The 25,374-nt window shown below is 38.6% G+C and overlaps 1 protein-coding gene across 5 annotated transcripts in view; it reads right to left on the bottom strand.

Moving 5' to 3' along the window:
• The window catches only part of GRM7 (glutamate metabotropic receptor 7), an 890,122-nt gene that overhangs the window by 275,882 nt on the left and 588,866 nt on the right, over nt 1-25,374 (bottom strand). For all 5 annotated transcript variants that reach the window (XM_032149559.2, XM_032149558.2, XM_058437196.1 and 2 more), the window contains exons 6-7: nt 12,255-12,455; nt 3,233-3,372 (exon numbers count right to left, since the gene is read on the bottom strand). In XM_032149559.2, the coding sequence (XP_032005450.1) occupies nt 3,233-3,372; nt 12,255-12,455 (341 nt within the window). The remainder of the gene's footprint in view (nt 1-3,232; nt 3,373-12,254; nt 12,456-25,374) is intronic.

Below are 25,374 nucleotides of genomic sequence, written 5' to 3'. Positions count from 1 at the left end.
CGCCAGGGCTGGAGTGCAGTGGCATGATCTCGGCTCACTGCAACCTCCGCCTCCTGGGTTCAAGCAATTCTCCTGCCTCAGCCTCCCAAGTAGCTGGGATTAGAGGTGTGCGCCACCATGCTCAGTTAATTTTTTTTTTTTTTTTTTTTGAGATGGAGTCTTGCTCTGTCACCCAGGCTGGAGAGCAGTGGCACCATCTCGGCTCACTGTAAGCTCTGCCTCCTGGGTTCGCGCCATTCTCCTGCCTCAGCCTCCTGAGTAGCTGGGACTACAGGTACCCACTACCATGCCCGGCTAATTTTTTTTGTGTTTTTAGAAACGGGGTTTCACAGTGTTAGCCAGGATGGTCTCGATCTCCTGACCTCGTGATCTGCCCACCTCAGCCTCCCAAAGTGCTGGGAGTACAGGCATGAGCCACTGCACCCGGCTGGAATTGTGTCATTTTCTAGGAGGTTTTCAAGGCCTTGGGTTTTCTGCTCTTCTCTTATCTCTCTTTGTAATGGAATTTAAAGACCATTTATAGGTTGTTTACATTGTTTTATAATTATGACTCACAACTGTTGTCTGAGCTTCAGACTATACCCATTTCATTTTGGCTGTAGTATATTTAAGAAGTCTCACATATATAATAATCCCAGTTGGGATTCTTGATTTTCTCCCGTCCACTTCCAGCAGCCTCCCTCATCTCACGTGTTGCCATCATCCACACAGTGCCTCACGTTAATCCCATTCATTTGGCTTCATCTTCACTATCACACATGTCCCTGAGCCAGTGGTTCTCAAAGTGTCATCAACACTGCCCAGTGACTTCTGATAAAAAGCCAATATTGAGGCTTCCCGCACCTCTAGTTCTTCTGAATCAGGTTCTCTGAGAGCAGGGCCCGGTAATATGTGCTGTTACAAGCCCTCCAGATGGCTCTGATGCACACTGAAGTTTGAGAACCACCTCACTTAGCTCCCCGATTCTAGCTAGACACCAGCAACAGAATCATAATTGGACTTTCTGCTGCTACCTTTGCCCCCTCCATTATCTTCCCAGCAGCCAAAGTAATTTTATTCTTAAATCTGATGCAGCCACTCCCTCACTTCCTTGCTTAGTACTTCTTAGTGGCTTTTAAATGCACTCAGAATAAAATGTTTAAAATGTATCCTGACATACAAGGGGTTGCATGAATGTGGCTCTTACCTATTGCTCTAACATCTCCTCTTTCCTTTCCTCTCATTTCCCTTGCTGATTAAATGATCATCACATCAGCCATCTGACCTGCTGGTCACTCTAGTTTTCACATTGCTGGCTTCTCTTGTAGTAGGTCCTTTCTTTTCTACCTCCATCATCCTCTCTACACCTTTTCCATTATTACACTTCAGAATTTCCGTGTACATATCTGTTTGCTGTGTACCACGTAACTCTATCCTAGTTGCTGAATTGTGTAAGAACAGAGACCACATTTGTTTCATCTCCACTGTGTACCTACACATTGACTCTTGCAGTGCTTCTAACTTGATAGGTATTTAAAACCAAAACCAAAAAAACAACAAAAACTTGTTGAATAGCTAATCAAATGCAATTCTTATAAAGGATAAAATACACACCAAACAAATAAAAATAAAATCAGTGTTAATATTTGTTCTTAAAATAGTGTGCTTGAGAACTCCCATGTAAGATCCCATCTGAAGTTGGTGAATGCTACTTGGGAACGCTTATGGATATTGGACAAATTATATGTGCCAGAAATTTAACAAGAGTGCAGGGTTTATGCTGGAAAAGACTAATGAACCTATTTAATCCACTGGGTCTTACAATAAGCCCTGAGCACTTCACCTATGTACCATAGACCTTGATTCTCTACCTTTAGTTGACGCTGACCCATCTTCATATCACATGGCAGCACCCAGTAAAAACACACTTTGAGTGTGTCACCCAGGTTATTCTGCTTTTGATTACTACCCCTTGAGTTTACCTTTTAGGTTTTTGTTTGTGTTGTTTTTATTTTCTCCTTTTACTTGCAAGTTTAGTGTGCCTTGGATTCAGAATAATCTTAGCTTCTGTTTTGATCTTGGCCGTTTGCATTTGTATAAGCCATGGATGGTACCTGTTGATTCCAACCATTCCCAGATGCCAGATCATAATCCTTTGGACCCAATTTTAGCGCCAGTTCATGTGTATGGTGCACCTCATGATGGGGAGAACTGGACAGTTGCAAGCAGATCTATGCTAAGGCTCTGTGCGAATGAGGTAACTGGCCTGTAGTGGCTTCACTGCTCCCTGTGTGAACAACCGTTTCTTCATAGAAACCATGACATAATCTTCCACTTCCCAAGAAATGGATTTGCTTCCCACACCCAAGAAGCCTTGTTCTCAATAATTCCAAAAGTGCCTCCTAAGGTATAGATTAATAAAGGCTAATGGCATAATTTATTGCTTTACAAAAGACATTAAAGGATTTTTCTAGGATAGAGACTGTGATGGTTAATCTTATGTTCTACTTTGCCATGCAGTGCGCTGATAGTTGCTCGAATATTCTAGGTGTGTCTGTGAGGTTTCTGGATTAGATGAACACTTGAATCAGTAGGAGAGTAAAACAAATTGCCCTCCCCAATGTGGATGAGTCTTATCCAATTATTTCAAGGCCTAAATGAACAAAAAGGCTAAGAGAGAATTTTTGGATTGTTTAGGAGCTGGGACATTGGCTGATGGATTTGACATAATCTTGTGAAAGGAAGTGGCTGTTTACTTAAGGTCAATTTTACAGAAAGTGGGAGAGGTTACAGAAATGGGAAGCGCTGCAATTACTCAGATAATCCCATTATAAATCTCACATAAAGTGATACACTCAAATGTCTCAAAATAATAATAAAAAAATCAGTACCACCAAATGAAGAAAAAGGAAGGAAGGAATGGGGGGAGGCAGAAGAAATAAAAAGTTTAACCAAGAGAAGGATCTTGTGAAATTGCTAAGTAGTAACCTATTTGCTAAGTAACCTGGGTCTCAGATTAAATGAGATAATTCGCACAGGTGATGAATATAATGCATGAAACTCAGTGCACATTTCCCATCATCGTCATCACCATCATTATTATTGGATATCAGTTCCTGCTGATGCCCACATCAAATTGCATGCTCACTTGTATATGCACGCAAACATTAAACAAGAAATGTGTATAACTGAGCAAATTAAAAGTCTGTTCATTCATCTCAACAGGGGAAGAAGGGAAGCAAGCAGAACTCACATTGAGCTGAAGTTCGTCTGTCCACTGCCCGATCAGACGGTAACCCGGGTTGCTAGTGTTTGTGGTCTGGTACTGAAAGATGTCATAACGCCCAGGTGCATCCCCGTTCTTGTTAAACATCACTGGAGTGCCAGCACTACCTAAGGAAGACAGAAAAATTGAAAGATTCTAAATTTAAACAAGATTCCTTATATCTCTCGTACTATGGGTGACAGGCTAGATACTTGCCAAGGAGCAAGGTAGTTAGTAGATATCCCCTTTAATAGGTCCTGCCAAAACGGCCCCTGGAATTCATAAGCAAGTTATCACTATGGCCTATGGATTTTAATTATAGAAAGTAGAAGACTACTTCCCCTTTTGAATAGTTTCACTATTTCTCAATATTTCTTAAAATTTTATTCTAGTATTTTCCCCTTTCTGAGGAATAAAAACTATATGCACTATTTTTAAGAGACAGCCTTAAGTTTTATTATGCTCCTGATGATGATGATTTTAACTCTTATTTTAGTTTCTGTCTAACCCTAAATTGTGGTCAGTAAAGAACAATTTCAAAAATAACAAATTAATGTTAAAAGAGAAATGCAATTTAGAAAACAAGAAGTAAATAAGAAAAATGTATTTAAATGTACTTTTCTACTCTTTGTATTTAAAATGTTTTTGCTGGTTATTTCTAATTTACATCATAAACAGGTAAAATGTTTGGCAGGTGTTCAATAAATATTGGTTTATTTCTCAATCTCTCATTTGTATCTTCCTAAAATGTCTATCTTAAGACACAACCAATTATTTTGATAGAATTAGACTTTGGAGTTAATTTTAAAGAACCAATATATTCATTAAGTGTATATACCTATATCTATATCTGTATCTATCTGTCCATACTTAATATATAACTGTATATGGTTGGATGAGTAAAGAATCCTTAATATTAACCACATAGAACAACTGGAAAACTATGTACAAATAATGCAAGACGTGAGTTTTGGTTAGTTTCAGCAATAGTTACAAACGAATCACCAAACATTTAGTAACTGAGTTCTGTTTATTTCATGATCCTCTGGAACTAGGAAAAAATACCACTGGCCACATGATAATATGATATATGACTGCTATCTGTCTATAGGCTAATACTGGACCAATATTCCCAGCAGAAAACAATGCTCTATTTCATGCCATTTACAAACTCAAATGGTGCATTGGCCACACACAGATTCAGCTATTGACCCAAATTGATGGCACCAAAGCAATGCTGCTCTGAGAATATCAGTGCCCTCTCCCAATGTGAGCCCCAGCTTGCTGTTTGGAAAATAAAAAAAAAAAATATTTATAGTGACAGAGAAATTAAAATTAGATATCAGTTAGAAAAGGGCAACTTTGGTGCAATGAAAAATACATTTGTCTGGGGAGCTGAAAGCATTGTTAAGTCTGGTTTGGGGGTATAAGCAAATAAAACAATGATAAAAATAAAAACTATAAAAAGTCATTACCATCTATTGACACATATTTTAGCGTCATTCTTTTTTTTTATTATTATACTGTAGGTTTTAGGGTACATGTGCACAATGTGCAGGTTTGTTACATATGTATCCATGTGCCATGTTGTTTTGCTGCACCCATTAACTCGTCATTTAGCATTAGGTATATCTTTTAGCGTCATTCTTGTGTTGAGTTAGTTGTTTGTGTGGGGACGTTCTCAACATCATGGCTGCTTCCTCAAGGTTTGGCATCTTTTTTTTTTTTTTTTTTTTACTATTTTAAGCATACTTTTCCCTGTCTGGTTAAGATGCTGTCATAACTCTCATTTGAATATGAATATTCAAATTGCCTCGATATCCATCTCATCCTGTCTCTGTCTTGTCACCCTTGATCTACGTATTTGAAGGCAGTCTTCATCCATTTCCTGTTTTTGTGTTCTAGACAAACAAGGCTCTATAACCTGAACCACCTGAGTGGCTTACTCTGCTCCTGGAACTACCAAGAACGGGCTTACTGAGTTCCCTTGCTTATACTCACACACTCTTCAAGTTAACAAATCCAACTCTGTCACAGGAAACATATCTAGGTAATGCCCTGATATGGTTTGGCTGTTTCCCCACTCAAATCTCATCTTGAATTGTAGCTCCCATAATTCCCATGTGTTGTGGGAGGGACACAGTGGGACATAATTGAATCATGCGGGCAGTTTCCCTCATACTGTTCTTGTGGTAGTGAATGAGTCTCACCAGATCTGATGTCTTTAAAAGGGGTTTCCCCTTTCACTTGGCTCTCATTCTCTTTTGCCTGCCACCATGTAAAGATGTGCCTTTTGTCTTCCACACTAATTGTGAGGCTTCCCCAGCCTCATGGAACTGTGAGTCCATTAAACCTCTTTTTCTTTATAAATTACCCAGTATTGGGCATGTCTTTATCAGCAGTGCAGCAGTGTGAAAATTGATTAATACATGCCCTGAACCCCAGTAAAGGGTTTGGCACACTGGCTCCTTCCTCCCTCTCTGCTCCCCACCTGCTGGTGAAGTGTTCATACCTAACTGGTATCTAATTTAAATTTCTCCATCACTATAAACATTTTTTTATTTTCCAAACAGCAAGCTGGAGCTCTGGGAGTGGACACCGATCTCTTATGAGCAACACTGCTTTGGTCCCGCCAATTTGAGTCAACAGCTGAATCTGCGTGTGGCCAAAGCATCATTTCAATTTGTTTTTTTCTGTCTTTTACCTAGACACTACCCCCATAGACCACAAAGGCACCCACTTTATCATAATAGGATCTCTTAAGCCTGCTGTGTGTAAGAACCAACACAAGTCTTTCCAGTATATGGAGAAAATAATGACAACAAAAACATCAATAACAACAAAAGATTTCTAATATTGGCTTTCTGATTTCAAAAAGCCTTGCGAGTATATAAGAAGAAGAAATAAAATCTGGATTTCACATGTTATTAGCAAATAAATGAGAATCCTGTCAGTTTGCATGAAGACATTATTATTCATATTGGATACTAGGATTCATGTTGTGCTTTACTGTAATTCTATAGCTTCTATTCATTAAACAATATGATTTCAGATTTTCACAGTCTTTGAGAGGAGAAAGGAAGGATATTGGAGGCCTGGGGCTCCAGAGGAACTCGAGTGCACCAGCTACATATTCATCAGAATGGGCCCCATCACCTAATCTTTCTCCCTTCTTGAAATTTTTGTTAGAAGAAATGGTCTTGTCATGCCCTTTCCATTATCATTAAAGTTTCAGTTTAAAAAATATTAAGGCAGAAGAGCTGCATACTTTATCTAAGTGATGACTTGTAATAGCACATTGTGTGGCTTCGGCCTTTTTGATGGATTCTCTAATGCAGCTGTCTTATTATTTCCAGTTTTTAATCTCCACATCTCCTTTTTAACAGCATCCATGAGCTTTTTAAAAGAGAATAAGAAGCATTGTGTTCAGTGAACTCTATATTTTAAAAAAGTCCAGAGGCGATAAAGAATTCACCAAAGGGGAAGTGATTCCCCACAGAGATGCCCACAAGGCATTAGAGCTAAGATGCAGGTACATTAGGGCAAAAGAAGTAGGGCCACCTGACAAGATGGGTAACAGACAGTAAAGGACAGATAACAGATTCTACTGAAGCCTGAAATTTCCACTACTGGATGAGAGTATCTGAGTTTCTTTTTTCTTGGACAGAGAAGGAATAGAGATTCAGATAGCCCAGATAATAAAACAGTCTTCTGCATCAACGTATTTACCAGACACATTTTCTGTTCTCATTTTACCACGCCATGCACAGATTCCAGGAACGTTGCATTTGTTTGGGTTCCTGATATCTCTTTCTGCCCAATAAACCACTCTGAATATTAGTACTCAAAACAGTGACAACATATATTTTGTAATTTGGTCAGAGCTCTGTGGGGACAGCAGCTCTCTGGTCCACTCATGTCAGCTGGGGCAATTTAAGGCTCTCATGTCTGACAGTTGATATTGGCTAACAGGTGGGATCCTCAACTGGGGTTGTAGCCAGAACATGTGGCTACATGTGGCCCATCAGTGGGGCATCTAGGCTTCCTCCCAGTATGGTAGCCATGCTTATAGTCCAAATGTTCCAACAAAACTAGACAAAAATATTTTGCCTTAGAAGTTACAGTACTACTTCCAAATTAGTCACAGGCTCACTCAAAGGGAGGAAAAATAGAGCTCACCTCTTGATGAAGGAAAGCTAACATCATATTGCAAAAAGAGCATGTGAGATCTGCCATCTCTACAAAATATAACTTACTCCAATTTGGTTTCTAGAAACTAGTAAATTGAAGTACAGACATGCTTCAGATGAAATGTTTCTTTCTATAGCTATTATTTGAGATTTTACAATCAAGACACCAAATTTGTTAAATTTATATTTGATGGGCCAACATAAAGATAACTAAAATGAATTTAGGCTTGGGACTTTGCATTGATTTGGGATGCAGGAAAAATATTTAGGCATGATAAAAACTAAATTACCCATTTCTTCCCTCAATGCATAAGAGGAGGCTAAATACTTGATAAAACTGTATCAATACCTGTAGGGTACGATATTATCATTTCTTAAATTGCTACTTTGGCAAATGTGAAGACCAGAATTATTAAATTATACTCTGCTATCTGGAACAGAACTCCAACCTATACGGCAAATTTTGCACTAAAGTAACAGTGAAACATAATCTCAAGCTTATTGAGACAAAGAAAAATCAAAATCCTCCTAAAACATGCAAAATAAAGTTTAAATTTTTCACAACGGATTGGAAAAAGACTTGAGTTCTAGATCTGTCTCTGTCCTTTGCTAGCTATGGAGACTTGAACAAATATTTTCTTTTCTCTAGGATTTGATTTTTTAACCAAAAGTCAGAAAATTGAATGAGTAAAACATGTCAAGTTTTTTTCCCCCTCTAACCTTTGCTCCCGTAAAGTGACATAGGACCCACTGATTAAATTTAGCACAGCTTCTTTGCTTTACAAAACTTTTGAGCCCTGTCATCCATGAGTACTGCAGTGTCTTGGGAGCCAGAAGCCTCTTAGTTGTCATATGGAAGAAAAATATATCCTCAGAGAAAGAAGATTTTGTTGACCATAGAGTATGATTACAATGATGACAAAAAAAAGAGAGAAAAAATTAGCCCTTCCTGAAATTTCCATGCAACCTCAGATCTAAGAGGAGGCAGCAGGAATGATGCAGGAAGCCCTTCCTCTCAGCAACTTGAAGAATAACATTCAAGGAACCAGATTGTGGACTTAGTTGTCCTGTGTCTCATGTATAACATCATCACTACCTAGCTGTATAGATTTGAATATCGTAATTCTTAAATTCCCCATGAATCAGTTTCCTTATCTATTAAAAAAAAAAAAGGAAAAAAATAGCATCCTAAACCATTATGAGGTTTTACAGATAAAATAAGCCAATGCATAAAATGTTTAGCAACTTCTGGCACACAATAACCACTTAATAAACATAAGCCCTGTGAATAGCTCAGTTATTCTGGCTTGTCAATAGACAAGACCATCTAGACAAAATGGTCTATAATCATTCTCTAAAAGAAGAACCAGGGAAGAAGCATCAAGAAAACTCACCAAACAAATTTTATTTTTGTCGCAAGTGTAAGAATGTCCATACATATCCATGAACCAGAATAAAAAATCCAGAAACTGACCTCAGCAAATGAAATATGATGCTTGAAAAAAATAAAATTTATATTTGTTTGACTCTGGGAAAATTGGTTATACAAATATTAGGAGATTCTGTAACATCAAGAAAAAAATACAGAAAGAACATAACTTGTAATTGACCTTCTTTCTCTCCATGGAAACTAGGAAACTACTGATCCCCATATAGAATGTGGTTCCTCTTCATTCAGATACTAGGTAACTCCTGAAAGATTGATACAATGTTGTGGGTTTTAAATGAGTTGTTATTAAGAGAAAAAAGTAAAGAGTTTTTTAAAATCATACTATATCTAAACCAGTAAGTTAACAATGATAGAATGCTATTAAAATTAATCTGTAAATGTTATTAAAATTCCTCCACCTTCCCATTAGTGTTTTTTCTAGCATAAGATTAATCAATATTTCCACATTACATTTGATAGTAATACTTCCTCGGTCTCTTTGAGTCAGAAACAGTTCCTTTATCTATTATTCTCATGACCTGGACACTTTTGAAAAGTACTTGCCAGTGATTTTATAAAACATCTTTTAATTTGGATTTGTTTGATGTTTCCTTAAAATTAAATTTAAGGTAGGCTTTTTGGCAGTAAAACCTCAGAAGTGATACTGTAATCATGCCAGTGTATCATATCAAAAGGCACACAGTGTTCATAAGTCTCATTAGTGATGATGTCCACCTTGATTACCTGTTTTATGTGCTATCTCCCAGTTTTCTCCACCACAGAGCTACTATTTTCCTTTTGGTTACTCATATGTATCTTGGTGAAAGGTACTTTGAGGCTATGCAAATATCTTGTTTCTCATCATGCTGTAACCCAATACTTTCAGCATCCCATGATTCTTGCCTAAAAAAATTACTACTTAGGTCTTTACAGAAGGGTGACTTTGTATTTCCATCTTAACTTTATTCCATCATGCTGCCTATTCTCTTGTATTTGTTTAATTAGTTCAAGTGTTTATTGAGATCAGTATGGACTCATGGTTATTTATTTTATTTTATGAGTTATAATCCACTTGGGTCCCAGAGATGGCCAACGGGATCTCTTCCAATTTGGTTTCTGTGCCCTTTCAACATGACCACTTCAGTTTTTGAGAACTTTCTTATATTCTGGTACAGCATGTCTCAAGCTTATCTTGGGCTTTCCCTGCCCCAGCCCTGGTCCCAACCATTATTTAAGGGTTCTTTTAACCTTTTTAATTTAACAATGGTATTTATAAATAAGATCTGTGTGCTACATGTGCTCATTTTTACCAGTGTACCATTGCTCTCAGGCCGTCTCAGGGAACAGAGCCAGGCAGAATTGGTATATATAATACACATATAAAATTTACTTCTATATTTACCCATTGCACGTATATTAAAAACCATACATATTGTAATCCAACACAACAGAGTTCATTCTATATTTCTCTCATTCCTTATTCGTGATTTTTATCTTGGATAATGAGAAACCTGGTTCTCATTATTCACAATATATATAATTCTCAGTCCAATTATATACATAGATTAGCTTCAGAATTGTGGAAAAAATACAGATTTACTAGATGTTGTCCAATATATGTGTACAGTTATTTTGTCTTCAGCCTTATACAGTCAGATACTATTTTCCAAAATTACCTGCATTCATTATTTCTATCTCACCCTCCTTCACTTCAGTTACACAATTTATTTACAATATGATTAAGATTATTTGTTACTGTCTGTGTTGAATGTTGCATTGCTCATACATTGAAGTTTACTTATTTAGCTCTTGGCATGTGAAACATTAAGATGTTGTAAGAGTTGAGACTATTCAAATAGACATTATCAGAGTGTGCCTCCTCCTATGTCTTTTATCCTATTGGCCCATTTTTTTTCACTTATCTCTACCCACCTCCTTTAGGAAACCTATCAATTTATAAAAGAGTTTTGTACTTTGAGAAATATGTTTAAAACTTGAAATATGGTTGATGTGGCAAATTACAAATATTACCTCAATTAACTTGAGTATTGTGATGTTAGTTTATGAGAGAGAGAGAGAGAGAGAGAGAGTGTGTGTGTGTGTGTGTGTGTGTGTGTGGCTTTTCATTTATGGTTCTTGGCTCATAATTACCATAGCCCTTGTTATAATGTTGGGGCGCTTTAGGCCTCAGAAAACAATTTCTCTTTCTGACCTTCCCCTGCCCTCCTTTTACCAGCCCAAGGCAGGATTCTAACCTTCCTCCACCTTTCTGTTAATAGGCTATCAGATCCTCATTTTAGAAGGGTCCTGCCCCATATCCTGGAGGAAGAAATGTTGCACAGATAGACCAAGAAGGATCTGGACAGACAGGCCTCGCTGGGTATTCCCGCTTAGCCTATTAGTATTAGACTATACCCTTTGTGTCCAATCACATTTCTTCATGGTTGTCGATCATGCCTATTCAATGAAATCTTCATAAAAGACCCAAGAGGACAAGGTTCAGAGTTGAACACATGGAGGCTGACAGGAAGGTGAGCAAGAACTCATGTGTGTGCAGGGGAGGCCAGCACACCCCAAATCCCTGGGGACAGAAACTCCTACTCTCAGGACCCTTTCAGACTTTGCCCTAGGATCTCTTCATCTGGAGGTTTGTGTCCTTTAAAATACCCTTTGTAATAAATTTAAGTAAGTGTTTTACTGAGTTCTGTGAGTTGCTCTAGCAAATTAATCAAACCTGAGGAGGGGATTGTGAAAATTCCAGTTTATAGCCAGACCATCATAAGCACAGACAAAGCAACCTAGGGTTTGCCACTGTCATTGCAAGTGGCAAGGGGAAGAGTCTTGGGAAATAAGCCTCCAACTTGTGGGGTTTGACAGCATGCCAGATAGATCATGTAGGAATTGAAGTAGAGGACATTCAGCTTGTGTCCACTGCAGAATTTATTGCTAGCTTGGTGGGTGGAGGAAACCTCTCCACTGACACTTGGTCACAGAAGTCTTCTGTGTGAATTCTTGTGGTATGAGAGCAGAGGAAAAATGGCTTCAGTTTTTCCATATTCAGAGGTACCTATAGCAACTGCTCATTTCCCTTCCTCTTCCATCCTATACCCACCTAAATTCACCAAAGAAGAATTTGGCTTTGTGCAGCAAAAAAAAAAAAAAAAAAAAATCTCTATTTCAAGAAAATAAGACCAAACCATAACCCCCAAATATATCTTAACTCATTCTTTTATTCATTTGCTCATTCATGCATTGATTCAATCATTTAAAGTTTCATAATCAAGCAAGTTTTGACACATATTTTAAAGCAAATAATAACAGACATTTAAAACTTATGAAACAGAATGCCAACACTTAGGATTCCAAAAAGGATGGATTTTTGGAGACTTACCATTGAAGTTAACATTGCGGATATACTTCAGCAACTTCTTGCCTCCGGCTTGCTCCATCTCTGGGCAGACACCCCGGTAGTCAGCACAGAGATCCTTGTTCATGTGGTGAAGGGCGTGAGCCATAGCATAGACTGCGTCAATCACGAACTGGACTTTACCTTCCTGCTCATAGTTGGAATCTTTTCCAATTCTCTCCTGTCCTGCACATTAAAACAAGAAACACACACACACACACACAAATTGGCATTGAGTAGAATGTCCAAATTTAAAAGTAAACTTTCAATTATGCTTAAAGAAAACACTGCTTCGATAAGTACAGTAATTCAAGCCACATTTGCCTACCATGTGATAGCCAGTTGGTATCCATATCCAGCTACCATGTTAGGTTTCTCTAATAGTTTGTAGTATTTTACTTTGTGACACCTTACATGCTATTCAAAATATAGTGGTCCCTTAGAATAAAAGGATCTTTGAGATTAGAAGCTGGGTTGCTACATTCAAATCTGAAAAGCTCACTTACTCTAGAAAGGCCAAATGGATAATGACAGAAAACAAACTAAATTTCACACCTGAACTCATTACCTTCTACACACCTATTGTACCGTCTCTGTCGCCTGTCTCAATCGTTAGTATTACTGGAGATTCAGATGCTCAGGCTAGAAACACCGATGTCTGTTTTCTTTCTCTTCTCTTTCACGATCCCTGCTCTCACGTATGTAAGTCTAATGAATTCTAGCACTTCTACCTGTGAAGTACTGAACAGTTTCAAACACTCCACCAATGGCCTCTTTATGCCTCCCACCATTTTCCATCACGTGCAATGCTCAATGTTTCCTTCCATCCATTAATTCCACCACGTTCACCTTTACAAACTACAGAGCTAGTCACACCATTCCCACACTAAGAATCCTTCAATGGCTGTCTACTGACTACAGATTAAATCCAGATCCCTTTTACTGGTTAACAGTAGATATTTATCATTTTGCTCCCATCTGCCTAATAATGATAACAACTGATATTGACTAAGCGCCCACACTGTGTTGAAAGCTGTGGATGTGGGATTTTTATGTCATCAGCACTTTGGGAGGTAAATTTTTTTTATCCTTATGATACCAATGGGAAAGCTGAGCCTTATAGAGATTAAATCACCTTCCAAAGGCCATTTACAGGTAGAGCAATGATGATGGCCCAGGCTTGTCAGACCCCAAAGCCCACATTCTTCTTATTACCTGGACCCTGCCTACCCTCTCACATTTATTTTCCTTTATTCTTCCACATAGGTGCGACTATTGTTGCTGTCAAAACTATCTTTGCTCATGCTGTTTACTTTGCCAGGGAGATCCTTCCTCTTTGCTTCCACCATCATACTTAATTCCCAACTGTTTGTCACACTGAGGCGCTCAGTCGCAATTCAACATTCCTGTAAAACATTTCAAATCTTGCTTATAGCAGTCAATAGAATCATATTTTAATGCTCTACCAGGTGTCCAAGACATTTTTCTTGTTTTTAAACTTGGATCCCCGCCCTTGAACATAGCATTTAGCATCTGGTGGATACTAAATAACACTTGTTGCATTAAATTATGCATTCATTGAGTACATGACACCAGTAGCTCTCTCTAGACCTCTTGTCCCTCTAGGAAGAATAATTATCCACGAATTGCATTTCACTCTCACAGCAATATTTTCCAAATTGTTTTCTATGGCATATTTGTGTAGTGAAGAAACAATAAGAGTTCTACGACCTCAACCCCTTTTCCTGCAAAACACACAAAGGTTTCCTGACAGCCACTGTGCTAAAATGTTTTAGGTTGCTTCACTGAGAGACTTTTCCAGAACATTTAACATATAACATAAAATGTAGTCTCCAAGAGGGAAATTCAGAATTTCCCAAATTTACTTGAATTTATATTTTTCCATTTCAGAGCACCATTAATATCTCATACGCTAGAGAGTTGTGTTTTATATGTATCTCATTTAAATACCAAATCAACTTTATGCTCACTGCCTGTCACGGGATCTAGGGTTTTTCAGTGTATATAGTATAGGATTTTTTTTAAAAGATAAAATTTATCATGAATTTATGCAGCTACTTCCCATTCAAATTCAGGACTACAGAGTTTTTGCTTAACCTTGACACTCTTAAATCTCTACTTCCTTTCTCTCATGAGGAAAATCTTGGTTCTTAACGATACCATTATGATTATTCATTTGCTTTATCCCATAATATACAGATAACATTCTTAGAATAACAATCATGTCTAATAGTCCAAAAAGTATAGAAAAGCCTTCAGTATATGCCTATATGTGTTTTTCATGTTTTGCCTGAGTATTCTGGGGAAGAATTTTGAGAAGTGGAGGAGCTTTGCCAAAGGGTAAATTTTTTATATATATTGGCAAATTCCACTCTAAAAGGGTTGCATCATTTTGCTGTCCCACCAGCAATGGATTTGAATGTTTGCTTCCCTGCAACCTCAGCAACAGAGTATGCTGTCAAACTTTAATTTGCGTCAGTCAGGTAAGTGAGAAATGCTACCACAGTGTATTTTTATTTGCATTTTTCTTGTTATAAAGGAAATTGAGCTTCTTTCATGTGGAAAGATGAAACTTACTTCTTTTTTTGTAAACTGTTCATAAATAAGCCAATTCTGATAAAAAGTTATTGGCCATTCTCTTCTCTATTTAAATTTAATTAGATATATTAACTCTTTGAGATTAAGTTGCAAATATTTTTCCCAGTTTGTCATTATTCTTTTACCTCCTTTAGGTATCTTTTTCCAAATAAAAATTTATTCATTTCTTTCTAATAAAATGTATTGATTTAGTTTTCTCTTAATACTTCATCCACGTTTTCTCTTAGCACTCATATAATTTTTTTAAGTTAAATATTTGACTCACTTGGAATTTATTTCGTTATGCAACGTGAGAAATGAATCAAAATTTTATCTCTTACCATATAGCTATGCAGTTATTGTAATACATGACAGTTCACCTTCTCTTGCTGATCTGAGGTTCTGCCTTTACTATATGTTAAATTTCCACATGTGACTGGGTCCATTTCTGGATTTTTAAAATCTGTTTCATGGTTTACTTTCTCCATCTATGCACCAAACCAGAGTTTCAACTATAAAGGCTTTATAACATATTTTAATAACTGACAGAGCAAGCCCCCTGTGCCAGATTTGTTGATTTTTAAAGATTTTTCTGAATAATTTATTTCTTCCAATAAAATTTATTGACCATTATCTTCAGAAAGAAAATCTAGCAACTTGGTGGTCCATTTATTGTGTTTCTGTTGTATTTAAAAATAAACTCACCTAGAACAGAAGCCTTGCTGAAGTTGAATCTTCCTATCTGTATCTTCGTTTGCTCAAGTCTACTTTTGCTTCTCTCAATAGTGTTTACAGTTTTTCTCATATAGGTTTTGAATGTTTCTTGCAAAGTTAGCCAAGATGTTTTATTCATTTTTGCTATTATAAGTATGGTGTTATTTTTCATGAATCATTTTACTGGTATTTCATCTATGTATAAAAGCTATTCTTTGCTACATTGTGGCTGTTTTACTGTTTTCCAACTTTCTATTATGAAAAATTTCAAACATAGAGCAATGTTAAAAGAACTTCAGAGTGAACTCACTAACTAAATTCTAACATTACCATTTTACTATATTTATTTTATAAGGCTATTTATTTTTAATATGAATTTTATAACCTGCAACTTTATAAATTTCTCTTATTTTTCATAGAACTTAGAAAAGGCAATCTCAGAGGCATTTTGACCACTATAAAATATATACTATGAAATAGGTTCAGACTAATAATTGAGGGGAGCCATTTCTAAACTACGCTGATAAAGACAATCATCCTGGAGAGAATGCCTTGAAAAATAACAGCATTATTTTAGATAATACAATATTTTATTATCTGTGAAACATTGCAGGCTTTATCCCTCTCTCAGAGAGTCTCCAGGTATGTTAACATATTAAAGGCTCTGAGAAGACTTATGCATTAAATTTGTCTTTGGAGCTAATAGGACTTGAAAATGTAGCCTTGGCCAGGGGTGGTGGCTCACACTTGTAATCCCAGCACTTTGGGAGGCCGAGGCGGGCAGATCACAAGGTCAGGAGATCGAGACCACGGTGAAACCCCGTCTCTACTAAAAATACAAAAAAATTAGCCGGGCGTGGTGGCGGGCGCCTGTAGACCCAGCTACTCGGAGAGGCTGAGGCAGGAGAATGGCGTGAACCGGGGAGGAGGAGCTTGCAGTGAGCCGAGATCGCGCCACTGCACCCCAGCCTGGGTGACAGAGCGAAACTCCATCTCAAAAAAAAAAAAAAAAAAGAAAGAAAATGTAGCCTTATATCAACAAAATCAGAAGTAACAAGTTTATGTTTTATAAAAAGGACTTAGGATTTATTTTCCCTAGTGTAGCAGTCACAATTATTTGCCAATCTCTGAGTCTTTGACTACTCATATACCATCCCTACTCCTCCTCTCCCAACTGAAATCTGATTCTGTACAGATATTGGAGGCCACCAATGTGAGTGAGGATTTCTGGACTTTTCACTGAGTTAATCCTGATTTGTCTAAGCCAATCCAATCTCCTCTGCAAGGACTGGCTTAGGAACAAGGGATGGGATACAATTCTAGCCAATGAGATATATGTTAAGAGTTTGCTGGGGAACTTCTGAGAAAGTTTATTTATTCTTACAAAGAGATTAGTCAATTGTATCAAAAATCCCCCACACCACACCCTGCCCACACACTCTGCAACTACTCTCGTCATTTTGTAGTACTGAGGAGACCATAGCATACCAGTGACAACAGGATAAATAGTTGATAGGGAAGTGAAAATGCAACTGAGCTGTGAGTTAGCCAAGCTTAAAATCACCCTCCACATGGTCTTCCGAGTAATACATGAAATAGTTCAGCCACGTACTAAAGCTTGATCGTCAATATTTTCCAGGTTTATTTAACTACTACACTTCTTATTCATATACCCATTTACAAAATTCTAAGGGACTAGCACTAAACACACCCACACACACACTGAAATACAGTGTTAAGAAATATTTTCAACAACATAGCTTGAAGTGGACCAAAGAAAAAGCAGCTTTTTTTCAATTAATTCTCCGTTAACAGGACGTTCTTTTGAGCTCCATGATTTAATAAGACATTATTATATTCTTTATTTGGAGGAGGTTCATCCTTTTCATGACGTTTTCTAGGAAAGAGTCTGCAGTTTAGACAAAATGAGAACTCTGAAGCATTATCTTTTACCTCTCTAGTATGCAAAGCTTGCCTTTTCCAGTCTCCTGATTTTCTTCTCCATTATTACTTTTACCCAAAGAGTCCAGTATTTATCTTTAAAAGGCACACTCTTTTAAACTTCTGTTGAATAAACTGTCAGTTGCATTACACAAGAATAACCCATAAATTCTTTCACTCTCAGAATTTCTAATGGTCATGCTATGGGGAAGATCTTTTCTTCGAAAGACCTGTTTAATTTGCCCATTCAGCATACTGCTCCCTCAGAATATATGCCTTAGTTAAAATGTATCAGCAAATTATTAGGATAAAAAAGATATGGAAAATGAAAGATATAATGGATTTGAAATTGTTAATATATACAAAAATCCTGGCTGGGCAGGGTAGCTCACGCCAGTAATCCCAGCACTCGGGAGGCCAAAGTGAGCAGATCGCCTGAGGTCAGGAGTTCAAGACCAACCTGGCCAACACGGTGAAACCCCGTCTGTACCAAATACACAAAAATTAGCCGGGCTGTGGCGTGTGCCTGAAATCCCAGCTACTCAAGAGGCTGAGACAGGAGAATTGCCTTGAACCCAGGAGGTAGAGGCTGCAGTGAGCTGAGATCGTGCCACTACACTTCAGCCTGGGCTACAGAATGAGACTCCGTCTCAAACAACAACAACAACAACAACAAGAAACCAAAAACAACAACAACAAAATTGTGTTTCAAAAGGAAAACCAAATGAAAGAGATGGAGTTATTCAAAGAGTAAAGGCAGACCCAGAGCACGCCAAACACAGTCAAGAGATCTTTATTAGCAGAGTCAGGTCAGGTCGCGCAGAGAGAGAGAGAGTGCTCTTGGGATGGGATATTTATATCCCTTAGGGCTACGTGGGTATCGATGATTGGGTCCGGGGGGCAGGCCTGGGGATGAGCGGGGGGAGCAGGAGGTGTTATTTTCTTATTGGGTCTTTCTTGGCCGGTTTAACATTGCGTCAGGTGTGGAGAGGGAGGAAGAACCCAGAACTGTCGCCATCTTGTGGTACCTTACGTGTCTGCGCCACCCAACAGTCCTCCCTTTTGTTTTCTTTAAGAGGGGGTTGAGGGGTGTTGTGATTCGTCTGGCTACTTCCTGCTAAGTGGCGGCGTTGTAAGAGGGAAAGAGAGTTTTAGGGAGGGCTGTTAGGGAGGTTTGACACGGGGTATGATGGGTATAATAGGAGAACAAGTCCGAGGAAGAGGGCACTATATGTGAACACCTCTTGGGGGGTGTAGTCTGTGAAGGTCCCTTGAAGATATAGATCTTCTAATGCCGTAAGCCATCCGAGAGGTAACGATGGATCAGCGATGAGCCAGCTGTCAATGCAGAGATGGTTGAGGAACTGCTGGAATCGGTGTGTTGTTGTCATTTCGAAGACTGAAGTTTGACTGAAGGGCCGTTAGCAGGCTGTGAGACCGTCTATGGAGCCTGCTTCGTCTTCCCAGGTAGCTAAAAGTTGATAATTTCTAAGGAGAAGCTGGTTAAATGTCTAGGGATTGGGCTGTAAGTCTGAAAGTTGGGACACACTGTATCCTAGTGAAGCGGCTCCTAACCCTGTGCCTAGGAGAGAAGTTGTTAGAGAGATTCCGAGCATGATGGGTAAAAAGATTGCTCGTTTTTGTCGAGGGCCTGTGAGAGAATTGGACTCAGGGTGATCAAACTGGTAGGCCTGGAGGCCTTTGGAAAAGGAGAGTAATGTGAGTTGAGAGACTAGAGTGGTAGGTCCAATGTTGAGGCATTGTAAAGGGGAGTCGGCCGGCAGGGATGCAGAGCCTCCCATTATGAGAGGAGGGGAATATACGGCATTGGGCTAGGTAGGGCGTCCCCTACTAGCCGATCAACCATGTGGTGAGTCAGAGCTTCCGAGTCGATCGTCACCGAAACGGAAGGACTGATGGGCCTTTGGAAGGCCGAGGGCCGTGGGCCACCTGGTACCAGGATTTTAGTGAGCGAGGAGGAGGGGCCCAGGCCAGGCGAGTGAGAGGGAGGGAGAAAACTCAGTTCCCTGGAGGCCGAGACTGGGTTTGGTAACTTGGGGTATACAGGGGCCGGGGAGGGAGGAATTGATGGATTTGAAGCAGTCGGAAGTGGGAACTTGAGAGGAAGTCCTTGACTGAGGAGTGTAATTGTGTGACTGTAATTCGGTCTCACCTAGCGAGATGTGCTCGTTGACTTGGGACAAGACTTGTTGAGAATTAGTTTTGAGTGTGCGGGTGATGGTTAGGGTTTGTGCTGGGTAGGACCAGGCATTGCTTGGGTATCAACTGAGGACGCGTTAATGGGGCACCGAGTGTAGCTGATGACATTTGTGTGTGAATAAGGTTGTGATGAGAGACTGCTAGGGGAGGAAAGTCCATGGAGGAGGATATAAGAGGCGGAGAGCCAGAAGAGAGGGCCTGGAGTATGAAGTTTATATTTCTGGAATAGGGGGAAGAGGAGGTGTTTTGGAGATGCGGATCTTGAGGGGGTTGTTTGGTATGGGTGTGCAGGTATAGTTTGTAGGACGGTGTGAGGCAGGTAGGCTCCTCGTTTGATCCGGGTTGGTAGCCGGCTTCAACCGAAATGAGGCCGGTGTTGTGCGGAGAGGTCGGCGAACAGGAAAGCGGGTGAGGACTGGTTTGGGGTCTGGGTCGGGCCTGGAAAAGGATCAGGATCCCACTGAAGGGTGGGGAGTCCCGATCCGAGTCACGGCGCCAATGAAACGGTAAAGGCAGACCCAGAGCACGCCAAACGCAGTCAAGAGATCTTTATTAGCAGAGTCGGGTCAGGTCGCGCAGAGAAAGAGAGTGCTGTTGGGATGGGATATTTATATCCCTTAGGGCTATGTAGGTATCGATGATTGGGTCTGGTGGGCGGGCCTGGGGATGAGCGAGGGGAGCGCGAGGTGTTATTTTCTTATTGGGTCTTTCTTGGCGGGTTTAACACTGCGTCAGGTGTGGAGAGGGAGGAAGAACCCAGAACTGTCGCCATCTTGTGGTACCTTACGTGTCTGCGCCACCCAACAGTTATGAGAAAACAAATCAAAGATATTTACTAATCTAGACTGAGACACACAGATGCTAGAAAGATTCAGCAGATTTGAACAACCATCATAAGGCTTCTCATGTGTTTTTAAGGGAGGGAATAATTGAAATTTTTATTTCAAATATTAACTGAAGTGATTTGCTTTGGAAAGTCGGATCTGAAGCTGTGTACACTTGTGCTGGCAGTGCTTTTAGACTTTGCATTACACAATTTTATTGAAATGTAAAGCCTCAAACTTAAATATTTCTTGAGGCTGAAGTCCTGAGTAGTAACAGCATATAATTAACTTAAATATTGCTGTTTGGATCTATTGTAAATGATAAAAGCTTTAATAAATAGTAAATGAATATATTACAAGAGCTTTGAAGAGAGTCAGGGCATAATTTGTGACAAACTGCTATATTCTGGGTGAAGGGGACACAGGGACAGCAGGGTGAATATCCTGGAGTGTTAAAGAATGTTGCTGGGTTCTGAAAGTGCTACAGTAACCCAGCAAGCCTTACTACAAAGCTGCTGCAGCTTTGTAATATTTAAAGATAAATTTAAAGATAAATAGATAAATAACTCTGTCAACTGGGTATTGTTCCCCCTCAAGGGTATGCATTTCTCTTTATAATATTATATAATATTAATATAATATTAATGTGAAACTAAGATTCTGTGTTATATTGAAGTTGACTTTGGTGCATCTTTCATAGTGTCCACATTTAGAGAATCCCAGAGTAAAATCCTATGGCCTTGTGAGAATTATCAGTAGAAGCAAAGTCAGAAGGTCTGGAATGAGCCAAAATGTCTGCAGTATTGCTGTGCCTCTATTTGCAGGTGAAGATAAGTGAGAATTGAATGTGATGATCAACTCCTGAAAAGAATGCTGGGGTTCACAGGGGGTCATAGCACCACTGGCAGCACGTGTTAATTGCGAACTTTCTGTGCACCAGGTCCTGTGGAAGCACTTTTCGTGATTTGACTTTTTAACCCTCACAGCACCCTTCTGGGATAAGTACTATTAATATTATTTTCTCCATTTGTCTTCCATTTCTTGCCTCTCTGTTACTCCATTGCCCCTTATAAAAAAAAATGAGCCAAACGGTTTCTTCCCTATCCAAACAGGGAAAAGCGACAGTCTTGTCCTCCCACCCCCACCCCCCTTTAATTCTTTTCATTTTCAATATTAGTTTAGAGCCATAAGTAATCTAAAAGTTCATGCTGGCCATGATTTTTATTTACATCCTCTTATACCTACTGAATGTTTCAGCAGAATCTCCTACAAGGAGGAAATGGATGGTTTTGACAACCACCATTGTATTCTTGCTTGACTTCCCTTTGGGTGGAAAAGTTAATGCCCAGAACAACTGACACAAGGCCGGCAGAGGAAGGAAGAAAACAACGCAGAAAGGCCAGATGACTTACCCATTGATCTTCCAAGCTTAAATGACCAAAATTTGATTGCAACTGAACCATTAACATCCTAATGTTCTGCAGAAGTACTGAGTGCTCTGTTAAAGATTCAAAAAGAATTATAGCAAAGGAGAAAAACTGTCTAGCCCAAATCCATTATTTCTAAGCATTTTTCAACTAGGATGCTTCCTGGAGGGCTATTCATTTTCACTTAAAACCGTGTTTTCTTCTGCAATTCCATTTTCAATTTTCAGGTAAGTGCAAGGAAAGATACATGCAGTGAATAATGTGTGTTGGGAGCAGGGGGTGGATGGTGGGGATATGTTTAGGTACAATGCACACGGAGACTGAGGTTGAAAGGAGGAATGTTTCGGTCTCAGTGTTTACACACTCCAAACGTGAAAGGTGTCCTGAGAGACTCCACCAAGGACTTTATGGCCAACAGCAATTTGTTGTGGGTAATGCCAATCAGTTCAGTAAAGGTAAAAACACCGTTTGTTACTAAAACTGACATAAGAAAACTTAATATACCTTGTTACCAGACAAACAAAAAGATATGGTTTCCTAAAGAAGCACATAGATTCAGTTTCAATGTCTTACATAGATTTCCTTCTCCTAAGCTTTCTTAAGCCAAATTTCTACTTCAACAATTTTGATTGCTCCTCTTCTACAAGCCATAGAACCATTGAAAAAGTATTCTTTCTAGAACAGACTTAAAGAAATGTCTATAGATGCCTGTCCTCTTAGTTCATTCCTCAACCAAACCTCCTTCAATAAGGAGGTTGTACTACTCTGAAACTCTGTTTATGCCATGCCAGGAGTTGTATTCAGGTTGAACTTTCAGGACATTCATGAATCTGTTTATTCACAAATGCATTAAGAAGCCAGATGAAATAAGGGATCTGTGCAATTATCATCAATCGTTGCTAAAAGCATGAGATAAAAGGACGATGAGGACTTTGCAGTGAATAGATCAGGTTGACAACACTGGAATCACAGCTTAATCTTTTTTCCTCCTCCTGTTTTGTTCTTGACATTAGCAAGTTTTTTGTTTGTTTAGTCTGGAAAATGGCATTGCATACACATGTAGGCATGTAAAACAACAATAACAAAAAACTTCACAAAAACATAAATTTTCAGAGTAGAAAGGAAAATGTCACCTTATAGTGTTGCCCCCAGAATAGTCCCCCTTCTAAATATAACTACTCATTTCTTATGTTAATAACACACAAAATTAAGAAACAGATTTTATGTGTTTTCTAAAGTGTTGCAATACTAAATATATACCACCAACTGGTAGAAATGCTGTCAATACATAACCAAATCAACACAGAAAGAAAGAGAGAGACACAAACCTGATCAAGCTCTGGATCTATGTATTAATTTACAGGAAATGCAGAAAATAAAGAAAATGTAAATCAAAAGTAAAATTCAGTTCCAAATAATAAGCTGTTTTGACAAATGGCAAGAATCAAAAAGAATGGAGGGAAGCAGATTACAAAAAAATTGAGAAACATATCAAATAAATGTGGGATGTGCAATGTATTTAGATCCTGATGTGAAAAAAACAATTTTATAAAGACATTTATGAGAGAAGGGAGAGACTAGCTATTCCATGATGATAATGAACTATTGTCTTTTGTGTGTATTGTACATTTTTTTGAGAGCAATTATCTCTTAAAGTTGCATGGTGAAGTATTTAAAATAAAATCATATGTAGAGATTTACTTTGAATTGGCCAATGGTGAGGAAAAAAATATGTATAGGGTATCTGTAAAAATAAATTGGCCAGATATTGACAGCTGTTGGGGTTCAGTGATGGATACATGGTGATTCAGTACACTACTCTTTCTGCTTTTGTGTTGGTCTGAGGATCACATAATGCTCATGAAAATAAAAACAAAAGAGGGAGAAGACCAGAAAAAGAGAAGGAAGTAGAATAAAAAGAAGAGGAGGAGGAGGATGGAAAAGAAAACGAGAAAAATAAAAAAGAAGATCAAGATGATATAAGAGGGAAACAGGGAGGGTATGGAGGGGAGGCAAGAGAGGAGATGAAGTTAGTTGCATCTAAGGATATCTACCATGTACCAGACACAGACACACTACTAAAGATGAGGGATACAGATATAAATAATTATACAACATGTTGTCAGCTTTCACAGTTCTACTCAAATACTTCTGCTGAAAACCAGGGTTTCCACTCCCATGTCAGGTCTTACAGATGCTCTTGGATTAATGTGCTTCCCATGTATCTAATTAAGGGGCACACATATTGCAAAAGCTATGCATATGGGAAGGGTCATCTAACTCCCAAGGGACTTTAGTCCCTTCCTGGATGAAAGCTAGGCATGTTGTGGGGATGGAATGATTGCATCTCACTGGTACCATGCCCCTTCACCTCCTTAAGCACACAGAGAAGACATAAGAGAATTCATCTCACTTCAGAATTTGAAAGGACATTTCAGAACCATCAGTTTTATCAAAGTTTATTTTTACAAAAGTCATAATTGAAAGTCCTAGTTAGAGCAATCAGGCAAGAGAAAGAAACAAAAGGCATCTAAATAGGAAACAAAGTCAAACTATCTCTGTTTGAAGATGCTGTGAATTCATTCCTATAAGACCCATAGTCTCAGCCCCAAAGCTCCCAGAACAATTTCAGCAAAGTTTCTGGATACAAAATCAATATACAAAAATTAGTAGCTTTTCTGTATACCAATAGCATCCAAGCTGAGTACCAAATCAAGAATGCAATCTCATTCACAATAGCCACAAAAACTTAGGAATATAGCTAACCAGGGAGGTGAAAGATATCTAAAACAACAATTACAAAACACTGCTGAAAGAAATGAGAGATGACACAAACAAACATAAAAGCATTCTATGTCTATATATAGGTAGAATCAATATTGTTAAAATGGCCATACTGCCCAAAGCAATTTGCAAATTAAATGCTATTTCTACCCAACTACCAACTACATTCTTCACAGAATTAGAAAAAAAAAAAAGCTATTCTAAAAGTCATATGGAACCAAAAAGAACTCAAATAGCCAAAGCAATCCTAAGCAAAAAGAACAAAACTGAAGGCATTACATTACCCAACTTCAAGCTACACTATAAGGCTACAGTAAACAAAACAGCATGGTACTGACACAAAAACAGACACATAGACCAATGGAATAGCTTCGAGAGCCCAAAAATAAAGCTGCACACTTACAGCCATCTGATCTTTGACAAAGGTGACAAAAACGACCAATGGGGAAAGGATTCATTCAATAAATGGTGCTGGGATAACTGGTTAGCCATATGCAGAAGATTGAAACTGTACCACCTCCTTACACCATATACAAAAATTAACCCAAGATATATTAAAAATTTAAATGTAAAACTTAAAACTTTAAAAACTCTTTA

Source organism: Hylobates moloch, unplaced genomic scaffold, assembly GCF_009828535.3.
Source record: "Hylobates moloch isolate HMO894 unplaced genomic scaffold, HMol_V3 SCAFFOLD_4, whole genome shotgun sequence".
Classification (NCBI taxonomy): domain Eukaryota; kingdom Metazoa; phylum Chordata; class Mammalia; order Primates; family Hylobatidae; genus Hylobates; species Hylobates moloch.
This window is presented reverse-complemented; position numbering and strand designations above follow the sequence as displayed.